The 18,197-nt window shown below is 50.8% G+C and overlaps 1 protein-coding gene across 4 annotated transcripts in view; it reads left to right on the top strand.

The window, feature by feature from the left end:
- The first annotated feature begins 3,821 nt into the window (after positions 1-3,821).
- CACNA2D2 (calcium voltage-gated channel auxiliary subunit alpha2delta 2) overlaps positions 3,822-18,197 on the top strand; it is a 168,781-nt gene continuing 154,405 nt past the window's right edge. For all 4 annotated transcript variants that reach the window (XM_032193971.1, XM_032193969.1, XM_032193970.1 and 1 more), the window contains exon 1: positions 3,822-4,009. In XM_032193971.1, the coding sequence (XP_032049862.1) occupies positions 3,894-4,009 (116 nt within the window). In that variant the 5' untranslated portion in view covers positions 3,822-3,893. The remainder of the gene's footprint in view (positions 4,010-18,197) is intronic.

The raw sequence follows: 18,197 nt of genomic DNA, 5'->3' as shown, positions 1-18,197 counted from the left end.
CAGGTACTTATGTTTTTATCAACACTAAGTGCCTTCTTTTCTTCTCTTGCATGGCACTATGCAAACCCATGCATTAGCTGAGTAGCTCAGGGTTAAGAACCCTGAATGGGAAGAATAAACCTCTAAAGTCAGGATGTGTATTAGCTATTATCTGTTGCTCACTCTTAATTACCCGTTCCTTTATTTGTCTCCCTTTAATGGGATGTCAACCACCATTTTCCAGCCTCTCACTCAGCGGCTGATTTGCCAGGAAGGTAGGTACAGGCACACGTTTAGCCATGGTGGGCAGAATTGTGCTGGCAGTTACACAAGTGTGGACCTGGGCTAACCCCATGAAAATGCTTCAGGTTTCAACTGATATAGTTGCCTGCTCGACCGCCTTCAATGTACCAAGCTGGGTGCTTGTGCCAAACTGCCTGAAGTTGAAGCCTGTGTGTCGGGACACTGAATCACCTTCACGGGAGGGTCCTGAGCAGAGCTGTGCTACCCCGAGGCATGCTGTCCTCTACCCTGCAGGTGCCCACCAGAAGTACACAAGCGGCATCATTTCACTGTAAATTACTGAGGGGCGTGAAATGAATAGCTACCTGCTTGCTGCCTCATTCCTCTCACTCCCTCTGCACAAAGGGGATGTGCTTTGTGAGGACGGTGTGGATGACTCTCCCTTCTCACACAGGTCCTGCATGAAAGCGCAGCCAGGGGAGGTCTGGGGCCTCTCCACACTTGGTTTACTTGAAAGAGTAAGGAAAGAAACGTGCCCATGCAGCGGTTACTGACTGCAAAGGCTCACATTTTTCCTGTGAAAGAATCAGTCAGGGTAGAGTTAAACTCACATCTCTCTAGCATTCACCTGCATTTGCAAATAAATCAGCCATAAGAACAACTTAGACAGCCTCCACCTACCTGGCTTCTCCACTGAAAGACGTGGGAGAATGCCAGTGGTGCTGCCTGTTTTTCTGCAACTTCTGTCAGCATTTCAGGTATCACACTGAATTTCGCAGGATCCTGTAGAGATTACAGTGCTTTCATTGCAACTTTAGGCTGATTCACATTTGCTCTGAGAGCCTACACTGGCTTAAAAGCAGCTCTGGAGGTGACGGCTTAGGGCAAATGAAGCCCACATGGCAGCTGCAGGCCCGGTTGGCAAGCCTTGGTGGTGCTTGGGGCTGCAGCTTGGACAGGGCTTCAAAGAAGCTGCAGCATAGCAGCACAAGCTGCAGAAAATGTGAAGGATAATGTAGCAAGGCTGTTTTTCCTGTCATTCACTATAGGGCGGAAGATAACTCCACTGATCTGCCCCCTCCGTTCTAGGGCAGCGTGGATTTTGAAGGTTTTTGGCATAAGGCATTTATAATATGTAGAGTTCTATGCAGGTCCTGGATGTTCCTCTCTTGAGTGCACAGCTTGGAAAATAAACTTACAGAATTTTTCCAGGTGGTAGTAAAAGGAGCCCCCTGATAAATTCATACACATTTGTGCCCTGAGAAACGGGCAGTGGTTGTGAGGTGACAGGGTTAATGCAGCCGCATGCAGGTGTAAACCAACACCTCTTCCTGCTGTGTTCTGGCTAACTCCATCGTTGCCCCTTTACATTTAGGACTGTTTCCAAGCAGCTTGCTACTACCCAGCCTGCCTGGTTATGGGCTGCAGAGATCACAGCAACAAGTACAACGTAATAAAAAGCAGTTGAAATAACAGCAAAAAACAACTGCAACAAACCTAAAACAAAATGTCCATCTCAGCAGTGCAGGACTGTTTTGTTGTTGTTGTTCTTGTTGTTGTTTTGTTTTTAAGGGACATTTCAGGCAAGGCTTTCCTGTTAATAAACCCACACAGCAACATTTGAAAGTAAATACTTGTCATCTAGAGGTCTGTTCCTACTGTAAGACTGCAAGGTCAGATTGTGCTCTGAAGGATACTGATATCTGGATTAAAACAAAACAATTGTGGGGATTTTGGAGAGCCACATCCCAGAGAAATAAATCACCCACGCAGTTCGGCGTGTGCCGGATTACTGTGCCTGTGATCGAGAGTTGCTCTGTACACACGCCGTTTGAGCACAGCAGGCTGGAGCACCCAGCACCGGGGCTGCTGCGTGCATGCGATGCATTTGCAGTCATCAAGCAGCCAACTGCTGAACGGCAGGCACTTGGAAAAGCAGCTGATAGCCATGGCAATACAAGCTGTGTCCCTGAGCTTTTCCTGCAGGACAAAAGATCAGATTGCATTGTGCAGAAAATCCCATTTTATAAAGGATGGTCTGGCAATTGCTGTGCTCCCTCGGAGACCTTGGGTATCCTGTTAGAACAGGGACCTGAAATCTGGACGCTGTGGGCCCATATCTTGAGTTAAATTTTATTTTTTGGACAGATAGTAGCTCACGTCATCTGGGAAAGAAAATACCGGTGTGACAGACAACAGAATTTATTTTTCAAAAGTTTGGAAATCCAAATTCTGCATGACAAAGAGCATTTACCCACTGCTGATAACCGTAAGCAATGGACAAACCGTTTACCATATTGTTGCTCTGTTTCCCATGTATACACTAGAGATTACCCACTTACCACTGCTGAAACATACTTGGAGGTTGGAAATTGGACATTTCGGTAACTGTGATTTCAACTGTAATGACCCATACAGGTCATTACAGGTACCTTAAAGGAGGCTGTAGCGAGGTGGGGGTTGGCCTGTTCTCCCACGTGCCTGGTGACAGGACGAGGGGGAATGGGCTTAAGTTGAGCCAGGGGAGTTTTAGGTTAGATGTTAGGAAGAACTTCTTTACTGAAAAGGTTGTGAGGCATTGGAACAGGCTGCCCAGGGAAGTGGTGGAGTCCCCATCCCTGGAGGTCTTTAAAAGACGTTTAGATGTAGAGCTTAGGGATATGGTTTAGTGGGGACTGTTAGCGTTAGGTCAGAGGTTGGACTTGATGACCTTGAGGTCTCTTCCAACCTAGAAATTCTGTGTGATTCTGTGTGTGATACTAACCATGTTTCAGCTACATGTGGCTGTCGCAGCAGAAATATAGGATGCAAAAACACCATGTCCTGAAGGGCGTGCAAAGAATAGACACAGCCTGCACATGGTGCAGGAGCTGGAGAGGGAACACCAAAGTATTTGCTAACATTTTATTGAGGCATTAAGCTCCTGTGCGCATCCACCTCTGTGTTGAACGCATCAGGTCAGTGCCTGATTCTTTCGGAAATTCACTTTTTTGGATTCAAGCGTGGGCTTTATGCCGGCTTCCAACACAACTTGGGCAAACGACAGCAAATGTTTCTTGCCAAACATTTCTTTCGCCCCTCTGCCAGAAGCCAGACACCACCTACGGGGCCGGGGGGGGGGGGCTCAAAGGACCGAACAACCCCAGGCCGGGCCGGGACTCCCGGTACCGGAGCGGGCCCGGGGCTTGAAGGAGATCCCCGGGGGGGGATGTTGGGGATGTTTGGGGATGATGAGGGAGATTTTGGGGATGGTGGGGGGGGGATAAAGCAGCGCAGGCGCTGTGGCAGCAGGGCCGGAGCGGGGCGGAGCGGCGGCGGGGCCGTGCGGTGCCGGGCCGGGCCGCCCGCCTATTTGAGGCAAAGTAGCGGGGCGCGGGCGCTCAGTGCCGGCCGTGAGGCAGCGGGCGAGCGGCCGCCGCTCGGTGCCCGCCTCCGTCCCTCCCTCCCCTCCTCCCCCCGGCCCTCCTCCTTCTCCTCATCCTCCTCCTCCTTCTTCCCCTCCCTCCCCTCCTTCCCCCCCCCCCCCTCCCCAGCACCGCCGCGCTCTCCGCACGGGTGCTGGCGGTGTCGGTGCTGCTGCTGCTGGTGGTGGTGGCGGCGGCGGGGGGAGCCGCCCCGCGGGGCCGCCTCTGCCCCTTCCCCTTTCCCCGCCGCGCTTTTTTCATGGCAACATGGCGATGGCGGCTCCGACCGGCAGCGCGGCGCTCTGCGGCCACCTGGCCCTGCTGCTGCTGCTGCTCCTCGCCGCCCCCGCCGCGCTCGGCTACAGCTTCCCGCAGCAGCACACGTAAGTGCCGCCCCCGGGACACCCCCACACACCCCCCCCACAGCCCCATATACACCCCCGTTCACCCCCACACACCCCCGGGGGAGCCCTTTTGGGGGGCATCGCCGCGGGGGTCGCCCGGCTGCGGGACCGGCTCGGCGCTGCCCGGCTCCCTTCGGCCCCCCCGGGGGGTGCGGAGCGGCCCCGAAGTTAGCGGGGAGCTCAAACTTCGCCGCTGGGCTGCCGGGGTGTGTGTATGGGGTGTGTATGGGGTGTGTGTGGGGTCTGTATGGGGTGTGTGTGGGGCGGGGGGCAGCCCGCTGGGGTCCCGGGAGGGAGAGCCTTGGAGCGGCCGCACGGTGCCTGAGGTGCCCCGGTCGCCACCGCAGCCCCTGCCCCCGGCCGGCGGGGCTGGGCTATAAATAGCTTTTGGGGAGAAAAAGAGCTTTTTTGGAAGTCGGCGCCCGGGAGCCGGCTCGCATCCGGCGATGTCGGTGCCCGGTGTCGCCCAGGGGTGCTGCGGGAGGCGGCCGGCCCCGCTAGGAAATGCCGCTTGGTGACACCAAATTAAAAGGGGGGAAGGCAAAGCAGGCAGCCGAGCCTGGGCTGGCACCGTGTCCTCACAGCCTGCGTGTCTGGAGGGGGAGAGAGATCTCAATGACACGGAGTTAATCGCCGCGGTGTCGCCTGTAACTTTGCGCTGCCCCGGTGCACGGCCGCTGCTTTTTGCCCCAATCTTCTCCTCAGTTGTGATTTCCTTGGGGATAGGGATGCGATACGTGCGTATGTCACAAAAAAGTATTTTCCGGAGCCTTTTAGCTGAACGCCTCTCGTCGCAAAGTGCGTTTCTACAGGCGTGTGTTGAGGCCTTCTGCTGCTAAGCCTTCTTCTCAGGAGAAGCGGCGTTGTTTATTCGGGAGGGCTGTAGCTCCCCGAGGTAGTGGCTGGCTCCGCGGCAGGCATGGTGGTTGGGGCTCCGTCCTTCAGAAATAGCTCCCCTTCCCTCGGCTTCCTCCTGAATTCTTTTGGGTCTCACATCCACGTTTCTAAACAGCTTTGACCTTTGGGAGCTGGTGGGGTCCCTTTTCTTGCCGCCAGGTAAATGCAGAAATTCTTCAGAATAAGACCCTGAGAAATGTCTACCTACAGGGGGAGAGGAGGGAAGGGGACGTGCCAGTGCTCTGCCAAGTGCCACAGCCTCACAGCCTGATCCAGCGTTTCTCTCATACCAATAATCCTGCCTTCGAAGAGAATTCCTATAGAAGTAGCAGGGATTATGGATGTGATGAAGCGCAGATGAAGTTGGTGGGATGCTTTTAATATTGCAGCAGCTTTCTCAGGGGTTGTAAGCTGTTGCTTTTTCCTCTTGAATTCTGAGTGCAGAATCATATTGCGGAATAAATCTCTTCTGGGTACCAGTTTACAAAGCAGAAACGTGTTGTTTATTTTTTTGTTGTTTTTTTTCTAACTGCAGAAAGTTTTTCAAGGAAGGCTCTTGTGCCAGGAGAGACATCCTTAGGAGACGTGTAATTTGTAAATAATGCATTGGCCTTCCCCTCACCCAGACTGATGATTATCTGTATTGTTCTAATAAACTGTGCCAGCTTTTTAGCCAAAGCAGTTTTATTTCAGATCATTTGGTGTGGCTTACTAGGAAAAGATGTTGTGCTCTCTGGTATCTGTGGTGCTGTCCACACGGGCCTGGTCCTGTACTAAGAGAGGTGAGATGAGTAAAAACCAAACTTGGTGGTGAAGCTGTACAGTTGGTAGCTTCTCCCAAACGGGAAGGAATGGTCCTAAAAAGGCCACGAATTTTGCATGTGTCTTTGGTGGGAAGTGATGCTGACGGATTGCGTGCGGGGAAGAGGCACAGAAGGGACGTGAGACCTCAGCTTGACCTGGTATCTTCTTGCTTGCTTTATTCCCCTTGTGACCTGCTTTGTGAACCCAGAAAAAAAGAAGAGTCACGAATGGATATTTGATGATGATGCACAATCGCTGGGCAGTAGGTTAATGCCTGTAACATGTGGGCTGAAACGCCTTGCGCGCTGTGCCCTAGGGCTTCAGTGATTGTTTCTCGGGAAAGAAATATTTAATGGGAGAAAGAAGTGCAATGGTAGCTGGCACCAGCGCTCAGATAACACTCTTTAATTGACTGTTCCCCTCTGAGTAGTTCCCTTTCTGTGCACTTATTTTTAAAAGTGTTGGATAGAGCTTAAATCATTTTTGAAAGGTTTTTCGGTCAGAAGCTGAGTTGTGCTGGTGAAACGGGCTGCTAAAATCTTCCAGTTACGAGCCTGTTTTCTTCTCCTTTAGACAATGCACCCTTGCAACAACAGCAAATGACAGAGCGTTGATTAGAAACCTTGTTTGTCGTCGGAGTTTTTCTACGTGAATCACTTAAGTCATGTTTCACTGTAGGGCTCTCAGAAATGAGGCTGCTTTTTTTTAAGCAGTGCCGGAGCCGGTTTGCTCTGACCTGCATCAGACTGAATGATTAGGGTATTTTGCTAGGGGGGGATGTGGGGGGTTAACAGACTTTTTTTTTTTTTTTTTTTTTTGCCACATTTGTATTAATTGTTGTCAGTGATTTCTGTGCATTGATTCTTGGTTATGTCCTCGATAAATCTCTGCTGTTCCACATTATCTCTCCTCCTGGGTAGCATGGTTTTAATCATCTTATGCCGAGCTAAGGAAGGCTCGGCTCAGCCAGTTGTCCGAAGGGGAATTTCTCATTGAGATTTAAAAAGCAAAATCCCAGATTGGAACAAAACCACTTGGGCGGGCATGTTAGGTGATGTCCAGTGACTGGCGAGGCTCTTTTTAGGAATGGTCACGTAGGAGAATACACGTTTGTGTGGTCAATGGGATTAGTGGCTGTGGAAAGAAAAGCTGTTGGTTGCTGTTAATTTTTCTTGTAAATACTACACAGAGGGATTCCTGTGGCAGCACAGCGACAACCTCTGCTCGAGTTTAAGAGGTTTGGTGTTAGGAGACTGAAAGCCTGGTCAACTGGGGGAGTCCTGCACCTGTATTGCCATCTCCTCGTGTTAGCAAGTGGCAGAGAATGTGGTTGCTGCCTGGGGAGGGAATGACCCCTCCTCACTTTGCAGAAAGGCTTTTTGTCACTTGGACTTGAAAGAAAATCACCATCTGCTGGAGGGTGGTGAGCCGTTTGCCTCTCATCGTGAGGAAGCAGGTGTGTGTGCAGAATGGCTGCGTGCTCGCTGGCGGGGCCGGGCTCTGGTGCCACGTCTCTGGCTGCTCGGCACGAGGACAGCGGGGTGTCTGCGGGGCAAAGCCTTGTCCTGGGGACCAGCATCCAGTCCTGCCCCTCCAGCACGAGGTCTGGGCTCGTCAGATGCGGACAGCAGCTCTGGGCAGCGAGCTCGCAGTGGTACCAGTGCTCTGCCAGATGCGGAGCCACAGAGGCTGCTGCCGAGATGGGTAAGGCCTGATGGGTGCCCGTCACCACTGGAGGGTGAGCTTGAGGTTGCCTCTACCAAATTAATTGCTTCCTTTCAGCAGGCTTTGATTTGTGCTCGCCACTTCACCCCAAATGAGGTTAACGATGCTGGTAGTGATGGCACATCTGGGCTAGCAGGGCTTGAAATAAATAACTCTATCAGGACTGGATGTTTCAGGGTTTGCAGGATGCTGTGTAGGGGGAGCCCTGTCTCTTGTTCTGCTGCCCGCCTGCTGTGCAGCCAGAAAATCTCTTCCAATTATGGTTTTGATGCTGGGGAAGGGAACTTGTCTGGAAAGGAGCGGAGAGGAAGTGGGGAGATGGCCCTGCTTGTCTTCAGCTCCACTTGGCTGAGCAGAGAGACAGCTCGCAGGGAGGGCGGCCTGCCCGCGGGACTGACAGACAGACAGACAGCCTCGCTCCTTCTCTCAGGGCTGGGTGGCCTCCGTGGAGGCACAGCCACCCGCTGTGGGCTGTGCCTTGGTGGTGGAGGCCGCTTTGGGATGCACAGAGGCACCCAGAGCTGCCCGGAGAGAACAGGGTGGCAGCTGGGAGAGGGCCGTGTGCTGCTTTTGAAGTAATTTGCAATATTTTTTTTGGCATTATAAACATTTTCTCTCCCCTCCTGTTACCAATTCTGAATGCTCCCTACTCAGGGCTTGCACTGGGAACAGCTGTATATGAATTCCCTTTTGGGTGTAAGGAAGGAAACAGGGACAGCTTCCCTGAGAAGCGGGCAGCTATAGCACAACATGTCAGCGTGCACGCTGTCACCAGCCTGGCTCAATTATTAAGCGTATTCCTTGAGATAACTGGCTAACGAGGCCTAACAACTTACTTCAGACCTTCTCAAGGTTGTCCTATGCCTTTTTCCTTCCTGCCCTTTCCTCAGCACGATAACTTCTCCGGCACAGCAGGGCAGGAAGCCTGCTCCATCAGCACAGGTGAGCATCGCACAGAGCTGGGCACGACGATGCTCTTCCTGGCCCTGTGACACCTCAGCCCTGCACCCTGCCTGCAGGGATCCTCTTCAAGATTGTGGCTTCAGGAGTCTGAGTTTCTCAACCCAGTGTACACACTGAAAAAGAGTTGATACAAGCTCTTAGGAGCGCATGGGGGTTCCTACTGAAATCAATAAGGTTCCTGCACGTAGACCTGAGGGTGGAAATGGGCTGATGCGTAATGCTTGGCAGGCACAGTTCAGAAGGTTTGTTGTAAAGAAGCTGTGCCTGTGTTGTGTGTGTGTGTGTGTGTGCAAAAGCCCCTTGAAAGCTAGCTGAAGGTGGTTATGTAGAGGCTAAATGGAAACCCGAGTTTATCCTTGAACAACCCCCCTGGTGTTTTGCTTCAAAAGCCATCAGAAAGGCTCTTGAGGGCTTAAGTGCTGGGGCATCTGCGCACGGTAACATTGTACATGTGCACAAACCGTAGAATTTAGACTTTTTTTTTTTTCCACCGATGAAATATTCAAGTGGATTAAATAAAAGAAAAAGTCATAACCAAGCGAAATACTTGAGTGAAATATTCAGCAAGAATGGACAGTATCTGAATGTTTCGATATTTACTTTTCCAGGAGCCTCTCGAAAGCAAAATGTGTTTTGTTAGCAGAATTATTTTTTCCTGTCTGGGGTGCTGGTAGTACTTTGTTTCAGAACTGTTCCTGTAATCTAGCCTTCATCCTCAAGTTTATTATTGCTGCATTGCATGGCGAGTGGGGTTGTTCACAGTGTTGTTACTGGAGAGTTGCTTTGTATCAACAAGCTGTTGGCATGGCTTTATTTGGGCTGAATCGTTTGATGTTTTGGAGAATGCTTGTGGATTTCCTCATAACTTTCAGTAGTCCCACAAATCTAAATTCAGGAAGTAAGCGCAGTTAGCGATCAGATCGGGATGAGCAGGGATATAAACCATTTAGAGGAATAGCTCTGACGATGATAAAGCCCTGGGCACAGTTGCCAAAGCAGAAGTTGAGTTTGCATCTCTCTAATGAGTCAAGTGCTTTTGTGCATCAACAGCGCACGTGGAGCTAAACCCAAGGAGGATGGGATGTGATGCACTTCGGCTCTGGTTTGTGTCCAAGTCCATGAACTTCTTGCAGCGAAGAGGAGATCTTTACAATGGAGGAGCCTCCTGCCCCCTGCCATGGTCCATCTCTGCTCATTATGGGTGGGAGTGGAGCTGCTTTCCATGGACTAGGCTGGAGCTACTCGTGTGATGGGGGTGTCTGTTATGTGTTATGAATCTGCTGAAGCCACTGGGCAGACTTTGGATTTCTGTGGGTACTGCTGGTGCCAGAAGCTGGTGTGCTGCCCTCTCCTGTGCTGACACTTTGGGAATTCCCAAGGCATCATCAACTGTCCCCACAGTTGGTATGCGTATTGCTGAGATAGGCTGAGGGATGGATTACAAAAGGCACGTTCATTTACCTGACGAAGGTTGTCTATCTTGAATTATTTATGAGGCTTCACAGCATGCTAGTAAATTTTGTAAAAGCGATGAAGTCCCTGTAATATGAGCCTCTTTGCAGCTTCCTGTGCTTTGCTGAGAAGGTGGAGGAAGGGAGAGGGAAAGGGCAGAGGGATGGAGCGAGGCTGCTGCTTTCACGCTGGGGTGTGCAGAGCAATGAAATGACGATTAGTTGGTCATACTTTGCATCAAAGCAAAAAGCTGTGTCGTGTCAGTGCTTTAGGGAAGGGCTGGGAGGAGGATGGGGAATACAGGCACAAGGGCAGAGAAGGTGGAAAGCTCACAAGCAAGGTAGTCAGCTTCCCATCCGTGGGAATGTTAGTCACAGGGGTGGCTTCCTTTAAGCACATGCTCATTTCTATGAGGTTTTCTTATCTGAATCCTTCCAAATGAAGGACCAGCCCAGAATTTCCTAGTTCTTCTGTGTGGCTGAAAGGCTTGCAAGCATGCTGCCCCTGCAAGGTGAGAGCTGGGGGCTGTTGCAGCCACATCTGCTGCTCAAGCCGCGCTGACAAAAGTTGCTGCTTCTGTGACCCAAACTCAGTTTGGGATGCTAGTGTGATGGGTTGCTTCTTGAGATCCCGTGTTTGCTGGCCATCTGCAAGCAGAGGCTGTGGAGCAGAGGATGACTGGGAAGACCTGTGGCCCCGGGAGCATGAAGGCTGTGTTCTCCAAGCAGGGAAGGTGAGAGCAGTGAGGGTCCGGGTGCTGGCTGGCCTCGGTCCTGCTGTAACAATCAGCTCTTGGCCTTCCAAGCACAAAGTTAACCTTAAATTGTTCAACTGGTGGAAAGAATTGGGAGGGTATTGAATCTCCATTGGATGGACAAATGAGGACCATGATTTTCCTTCTAAATACTGGTCCCTTTCAGCTTGTAACAGGGCTGGGTCCTGCTACTTTCCTCTTGAAGCAAGCTGCCAGACTCTTGTTTCTTCTGCCGTGGGTGCTTGGTACTCTGCAGTGCAGAAGAATCCAGCATCTAGAGTTGAGTTTGACTCATAGAATATCCCGAGTTGGAAGGGACCCATAAGGGTCATCGAGTCCAAATCTTAGCACCACACAGATCTACCCAAAATTTTAGACCATGTGATGAAGTGCACAGTCCAATTGCTTTTTAAGTTCAGGCAGGCTTGGTGCAGTGACTGCATCCCTGGGGAGCCTGTTCCAGTGTGCGACCACCCTCGCAGTGAAGAACCTCTTCCTGATGTCTCACCTAAACCTCCCCTGCCTCAGCTTGACACCATTCCCACAGGTCCTATCACTGGTGATTAAGGAGAACAGATCCTGGACCTTCCGCTCCCTGTCATGAGGAAGCTGTAGGCTGTGATGAGGTCCCCCCTCAGCCTCCTCTTCTCCAGGCCCAGTGCCCTCAGCCACTCCTCATACATCTTCCCCTCTAGGCCCTTCACCATCTTCATAGCCCTCCTCTGCACACCCTCCAACAGTTTCACGTCCTTTTTGTGCTGTGGTGCCCAGAACTGCACACAGTGCTCGAGGTGAGGCCGCCCAGCGCAGAGCAGAGCGGGACAATCACCTCCCTCGACCGAGTGGCGATGCCGTGCTTGGTGCACCCCAGGGTACGGTTGGCCCTCCTGGCTGCCAGGGCACGCTGCTGGCTCACATTCAGCTTGCTGTCAGCCACAACCCCCAGATCCCTCTCTGCGGGGCTGCTCTCCAGCATCTCATTGCCCAGTCTGTATGAATGGCCAGGGTTGCCCTGTTCCAAGTGCAGGACCCAGCACTTGCTCTTGTAAAACTTCATGAGGTTGGTGATCACCCAGGTCTCTCTGCAAGGCCATTCCACCCTCAACAGAGTCCACAACTCCAAGTTTAGTGTCCTCAGCAAATTTGCTCAAAACACCTAGTCCTACATTCAAATAATCTATAAAGACATTGAAGAGGACTGGCCCTAAAATGGAGCCTTGAGGGTCACATCTGCCAGCCAGATGTGGCCCCATTTACCACAACCCTTTGAGCCCTGCCTGTCAGCCAATTGCTCACCCATCATATAATATTTTTGTTAACTTATATGCTGGACATTTTGTCCAGTAGGATCCTATGGGAAACTGTGTCAAAAGCTTTACTGAAGTCCAAAAATATCACATCAGCTGGTTTCTCTTGATGGACTAGACAGGTGATCTTGTCATAAAAGGAAATCAAATTTGTTAGGCAGGACCTCTACCCCTCATGAACCCATGTTGGCTGGGACCAATGACTGCATTGTCCCCCAGGTGTGCTTCAAGAACTTCAAGAATCATCTTCTCCGTAATTTTACCAGGCACTGATGTGAGACTGACAGGCCTGTAATTGCCAGGGTCTTCTTTCTTGTCCTTCTTGAAAATTGGTACAACTTTTGCCAGCTTCCAGTCTACTGGGACCTCTCCAGATTCCCAAGACCATTGAAAAATAATTGAGAGAGGTCCTGCAATGACATCAGCCAGCTCTCTGAGCACCCTGGGATGGATCTCATCCAGACCCATGGACTTGTATGGATCCAGGTGGAGCAGCAAATCCCGCACACATTCAGGGTCAGTTGGGAGTTTGTCGTTCCCACCATCATGGTCCTCCTGCTCAGGGCACCCTCGGTCCTGAAGTCCATCATCAGCATTGAAGAAGGAGGCATAGAAGGCGTGAAATGTCTGTGCTTTCCTATGTCCTTGTCTGTGAGGTGACCTTCCCCATCAAGTAGCGGACCTATGGTTTCCTTGGCCCTCCTTTTTCTGTCCACATATCTTAATAAAAAGTTTTTTGTTTGTTTGTTTGTTTTTTTCCTCATCTCCCACAGACCTGGCCAGCTTCAAGTCTAATTGGGCTTTGGCCACACGAGTTCTCTCCCTACAGACGTGAACAGTGTCCCTGTATTCCTTCCACGTTGCCTGACCCTGCTTCCAGCATTTTCTTTTTCCGCCCAAGCTCCGGTAGAAGATCCCTGGTCAGCCAGGCCAGCCTTCTTTGTACATCTTCCAAATAAGAAACAAAAGCAAGGTGCCTATTTGTAAATATTTTTTCAGAGCCTACCTTGTATATGCCATTTACAGTCTAAAAGATCTGTAAATCTCTCGCTGATTTTGTTTCTGTTGAATCAGAAGTATTCTTGTATTTGAATTCTCATATCTATTAACTTTTATGTAATGGTATCTCCATTGAGACAAGCATTGCCACTTGTCAGCAGCATGATACAGCGAGGGTCGTGAATGCAGAGCCCTGTTTGCATTGCTAGCACATAGTGGGTTTCAGTCAAATTTCTGGCAGCTGTAACACGGACACTAAAAGAGACGGACTTAAGCCAAGCGAAGCAGCTAATATTCAACTTTATCAGTGTTGAACATTGAGTCAGATTCTGGGCTGTGAGTGGTTGAACATCTTTTTATTGCTCCATAACAAACTCAGTAGACCCAGGAGAAGCCGAAGTACCATTTGGTCATGTCTGAGGTAGTCTTATAAATTAGAGGTCTGTTCTGAGCATTCACTGTAGTGTCTCGTTCTTGGGATTGGCAGGGAAAAAAAAAAATAAAGAAAAAGCAATGTGTGGGCTCGTGTGCTTCTAGGACCACTGCAGGGGCCAGGGGAAACCTGCTGCCCATGTAAAAGTAAACCTGCAGCACTGTGTCACATGTAGCAAGGGGAAAAGAGTGGAAGAAGCAGCATTTAATTATTCAAGACTTGCAAGCTGAAAAGAGTTTCAGGATGCTGGGCTGCCAGCTGCCCAAGCATGTGTCACAGCTTTGTGGGCACTCTGCTTTCCCCTCCTGCTTGCTCTGGGGAGAAAGGTAGATTACATGAGTGTGTGTGGGGGGGAAAAATAAATCAATATTTTCTGTTCATCCAGTTCTTGGTTCTTATTTATTCTGTTTTTGTTTGCTGGGAGATCTTGAGTGTTGATCAGTGACCAACCTGATGACATTATTTTGCCTCCTACAGAACGACAGCGCTTTCAGGAGCACAAACCCAAACAGCATCAGCCCCACATGGGCTCTCTGTGCACGGCCATGAATGTTTTCCTGCACCTCCTTGGCTGTGTGCTGTGGGACAGCTCATGATTGAGCCATTCTTCCTGACGCAGGATTTATTACTGAGATACTTGATGCTGAAGAATTTGCCATTGTCAGTCTTGCATGCTGTGCCCTGTTACAGCTACGGTAGGCTTAAAAGCTGAGAAACATCACATTCATTTCTGAGATACCAGGACAGATTCATCCCCTGATGTAACCGTGCCAAGTGCTGTGGGATTATGCTGGGGATAGCTTTCAGGTCTTTGTCTCTTAGTTAGTACATGTGGTGGTGGTAGTGGTTGCTTCTGCCTTGATTGTTATTCTGAGGTGGAGAAAAGCAATTTATCTAACGCCTCTGCTATCTGCTCATGCATTGGTCCCAGTTTCTAAATATCCCCATTTAGCACGTGCCCGCCTGCTTGACCTGGCAACAAAAATGATGCGTTGGCATTTCTGACACCAATACTGCCTTTTTACCCGTCATCCTCGGGCTAAATTGAAGCCTTCTGTGTCACTTGTTCCTTGCTATGTTTATTTGTTTTGGTCTAGTCTTCAGAGAAAAATCGAACCGGCTCTGTGTCTCTGTCTTATTACTGCCTGCGTGGGCTGGGCCCCTCTGCATCATGTGTGGCTCCTGCCACGTCCTGAGGTGCTGCAGCTGAGCCCTGCACCCTCTGCGTCCCACCGCTTCCCCGTGCACAGGCACAGAGAGGATGAGGTGGGTGGTGTGGCTGGGCTGGTGGTCTGGAAGCTGCGTCTTGCTGCAGGGCCTTGTTCTGCCCCTGTGGCTGCTGAGCCAGGTTAAGCCCTCTTGCACGGAGCCTCTTTGGCAGCCGTGCTTGTGCCTGGCTTCCTGGGAGGCCCCGAGGCACAGGCGAGGCTGCTTCTCCTGCCTGTTGTCCCTTTGCGCCGCTCCGAGTGGAGCCTTGCACTGAAAGCAGGGCCGGTTCGTGGATGTGATTATGTGTGCTGGAAGCGGCCCTTTTTGTTCTATAAGAGCCACTTAATAAATGTCACTTATTTGGTGACTGTTGAGTGCGTGGCCTTCTCATCAGGAAGTGGCTGCCAGCCCCCGTCGTGTTCTGGAGTCACAGCTGTGTGATGGAGGAGGAGGCTTGCCACTTGCCGAAACAAGACGCTGCAATGTTTTAGTGGTAGCTGGTGTAATACTTGACTTTCCTTCTTCGTTAAATCTACTTATTGCTGTGTTTGTGCCGTTTCAAAGTTATTATTGGATCCCACGACGTAGGACGAGGGTTCTTGTACGAGAAGTTTCTTCTGGAGAAAACCAGGCAGCTGCGGAAGGGGAAGGTTTGGCAGATGGTGTCTGTCCCTTTGCAGAGGCGTGCTGTGTGTTCCTGCGTGGCCGTGGGGAGCTGAACGAGCTGCAGGTGAGATGCTCCAGCTGAGGCATTACCCGAGGCCGTGCTGTGTCGGGGCAGCGTGGCATCCCTGCCATCCCTCTGCCTCGTGTGCTCCGTGGCGGGTGGAAGGCTCCTGTGCACAGCCCGCTGCTCTGGGGGCTGCCTGGGAAAGGTGCTCAAAGAGCAGTTCTGTCCTGCACCCGAGCAGCCAATTGGCAGTACTGGGTGAATTTGTTAAAATTTGTCCATTTGTTGAAATGTTCTGAAGTTTGCGAGGTGCACTGAGCTCAACTCCAGATCCCATGAGCAAAGCAACCAACATTCCAAGTATATAATGTGTTTTTGTCTAATTTTCCACATGAAGCTAATCTTGCTTTCTCATTTGGCTTGACTCTATTTATTACAATGTCATTCCTTTCTCACTTTTTTTTTCCTGCTGTGGTATTCAGATTTCATAGAATCGCTGAATGGTTTGGGTTGTGAGGGACCTTAAAACCCATCTAATTCCACCTGCTTGCTATGGGCAGAGATGCCTCCCACCTGACAGGCTGCTGAAAGCCCCATCCAGCCTGGCCTTAAACACTTCCAGGGATGGGGAGATTTGAGTGTTAGCTTAATATTTATCTTCTAATAGTTTCTGAACAGCTGAGTACTTGCCTCACTGACAATGACGCTGACCTGGCTTTGGCTGGATTGGAGGCTTTCTTCATAGAGGCTTGTATGGTGCAACGTTTGGGGTTTTTGATGACCATCAGTGGATTAACACCAGGGGTTAGCTGTTGTAGAGCAGCGCCTGCACAGCCAAGGACAGCACTCAGTGCTGGCGTTTCTCTTCCTAAGGAGCTGATGTGTGATGAGCCGTGCTGTCCTGCAAGGGGCTGCCCCCCTGCCTGCTGATGGGAAGCAGCAGTGAATTCCTTGTTTTGCTCTGCTCATGGACAACTTTTGCTCTGCCTATTAGGCTGTCCTTACCCCCAGCTTCTCACCCTTCTACCTTTGTGCTTCTCCCCCAAGCCTGCGGCAGGGCGGGGAGCTGAGCTGCCTGCCAGGTGAAGCCCCAGCGGGCCATGCCATCAGTAACCTGCAGCACGGGTCGCTTCAGGGAGCCCAGACAGGCTTCATTCAGCCTTTGGTGCAGTGCTTGTGAGTGACAAAATTAGCTCAGAAACTGTTATTTGTTAAAACTGCTGCCGTGTTAATCTTAGTGATGCCATGGCTTCTGCTGGCATGTGGGTTAGCAAGACGCTTCGGCTGCGAATGAGGGCAGGTTCTGCCTTTGGAGGAGTCTCAAAGACCTTCTCTTACACCTTTGCTTTGAAGATTTACACCAGGCAAATCTGTCCCATTTTTTCCATTGCCAGGCCTATCTTCCAGGTGTTCTCTTATCCCCGGTTGCTCTTCTGGCCTACTTTCCATCCATGACACATTAAAAGGTGACCAGCTGTCAGTCTTGGCTAGCATCAGGAGCAAAGCTTCTGTGCCTCAGGCTTGTTCCCTGGGGAGACCAATAACTGTCCTGATGCCCTCGGGGTTGTCCCCCATCCACTCCCCACCACAGCATGAGCATCTCGTCCTGTCTGTCTTCCACTCCTGATAAAGGTCTTTACTTGCACTTTGCAATAGTGCTTCCATTTCCCTTTGCTCATTTTCCATTGCTCATTTTGCTGATGAAACCAAGGCTTCGAAGGCTCAAAGATGTCAGCGGTGGAGCAGTAAATAGAACCCAGATCACATAATACCTTCTCTTCTGCTCCTCCAAATGAATCCATGCTCTTTTTTTTTTGGATATGTGTTTCTTCTGCAGTGTACTAACAAGACATCGAGCTCAAGTACAAGAAGAGAAACATGGCCAGGGGGATTTGCACTCTAGGGAGCGAGCATCTGTCTGTTTATTTGGGATAGTGGGAGAAGGGTTTCCTTCTGAAGGGCATTATTCTCTGACAGATGCCTGGGAATCAAAGCTTGGATGGTGCTGTTCTCCATGGTTAGTTGGAGGGTGAGAGGGCGTGCTGCAGAGTGCTCCCCGTGCCGCAGTGCTGGGCTTCTGGGAACGAAATGGGTGCCCTGTGCTGCATAAGCCCTGTGTTGGCTGCCCGTCCCATCTGAGTTACGGTCAGGCACCTTTCCCAAGAAATGCTCTCTTTAAAATTGCATTTTTGTGCTGATGAGGCACTCATTTAGGATTGGATCTCTTGTGCATGTTGCCTCCTTGAGGCAATGCTCACTGGTGGAACTGGGTATTGGAGGAACTGTAGGGCAGTGGCTCCTGGCCACCCCTCGGACATCCATCCCCTTGCTTGGTACCTGGGAGACCATCTGAACGTTTTCCCCCTCCGTGTGTGTGTCTCAGAAATTCTCGAGGCCATTAAGCTGGGTAATTTACATGCTTCTTGAGCCTGTGCCTAGGGAAATATATTTCACAGGTAATTTCAAATCTCTTGGCGTGTGGCAGAAGTCATTATTCTAAATAGAAAGGGGTTGGTGATGTCGTAAGCCCCATCGAGACGACCGCAGTAACAGCTGGGCTTTGTCTCCTGCAGAAAAGAGCGCAGGGCAGTGGGGCGGTGGGATGTCAGCTGGTTCGGGTGTTAATGTCGATACTCGCTTATAAAGCAGAAGAGAATTATCTCGTAGTCAGGTTTTGGTGTTTATGCGGGCCAGGAGGAGCCGGGCTCTGGACCACTGATGGGCAGACGAGCTGCCAGCTCTGGTGCTCGAGGGCCATCGTCAGAGCACAAACATCACTTCTGGCTCTGCTGCTGGAAGCGTCTGGCTTTGGGACTACTGCTTCACCCCGTAGCTCAGTTCTCCCCTTCCAAAAAAAGGAAGATATCTTTGTCAGATGCACCGGGAGGATTAGCCAGTTTGATGTTGGTCGGTCCCCTCACGGTGACGTTTGGGCTCTTGCACCATCCACGCTG

Source organism: Aythya fuligula, chromosome 10 (assembly GCF_009819795.1).
Source record: "Aythya fuligula isolate bAytFul2 chromosome 10, bAytFul2.pri, whole genome shotgun sequence".
NCBI lineage: Eukaryota > Metazoa > Chordata > Aves > Anseriformes > Anatidae > Aythya > Aythya fuligula.
Note: the sequence above shows the minus strand (reverse complement) of the source record. Positions and strands in the feature narration are given on the sequence as shown.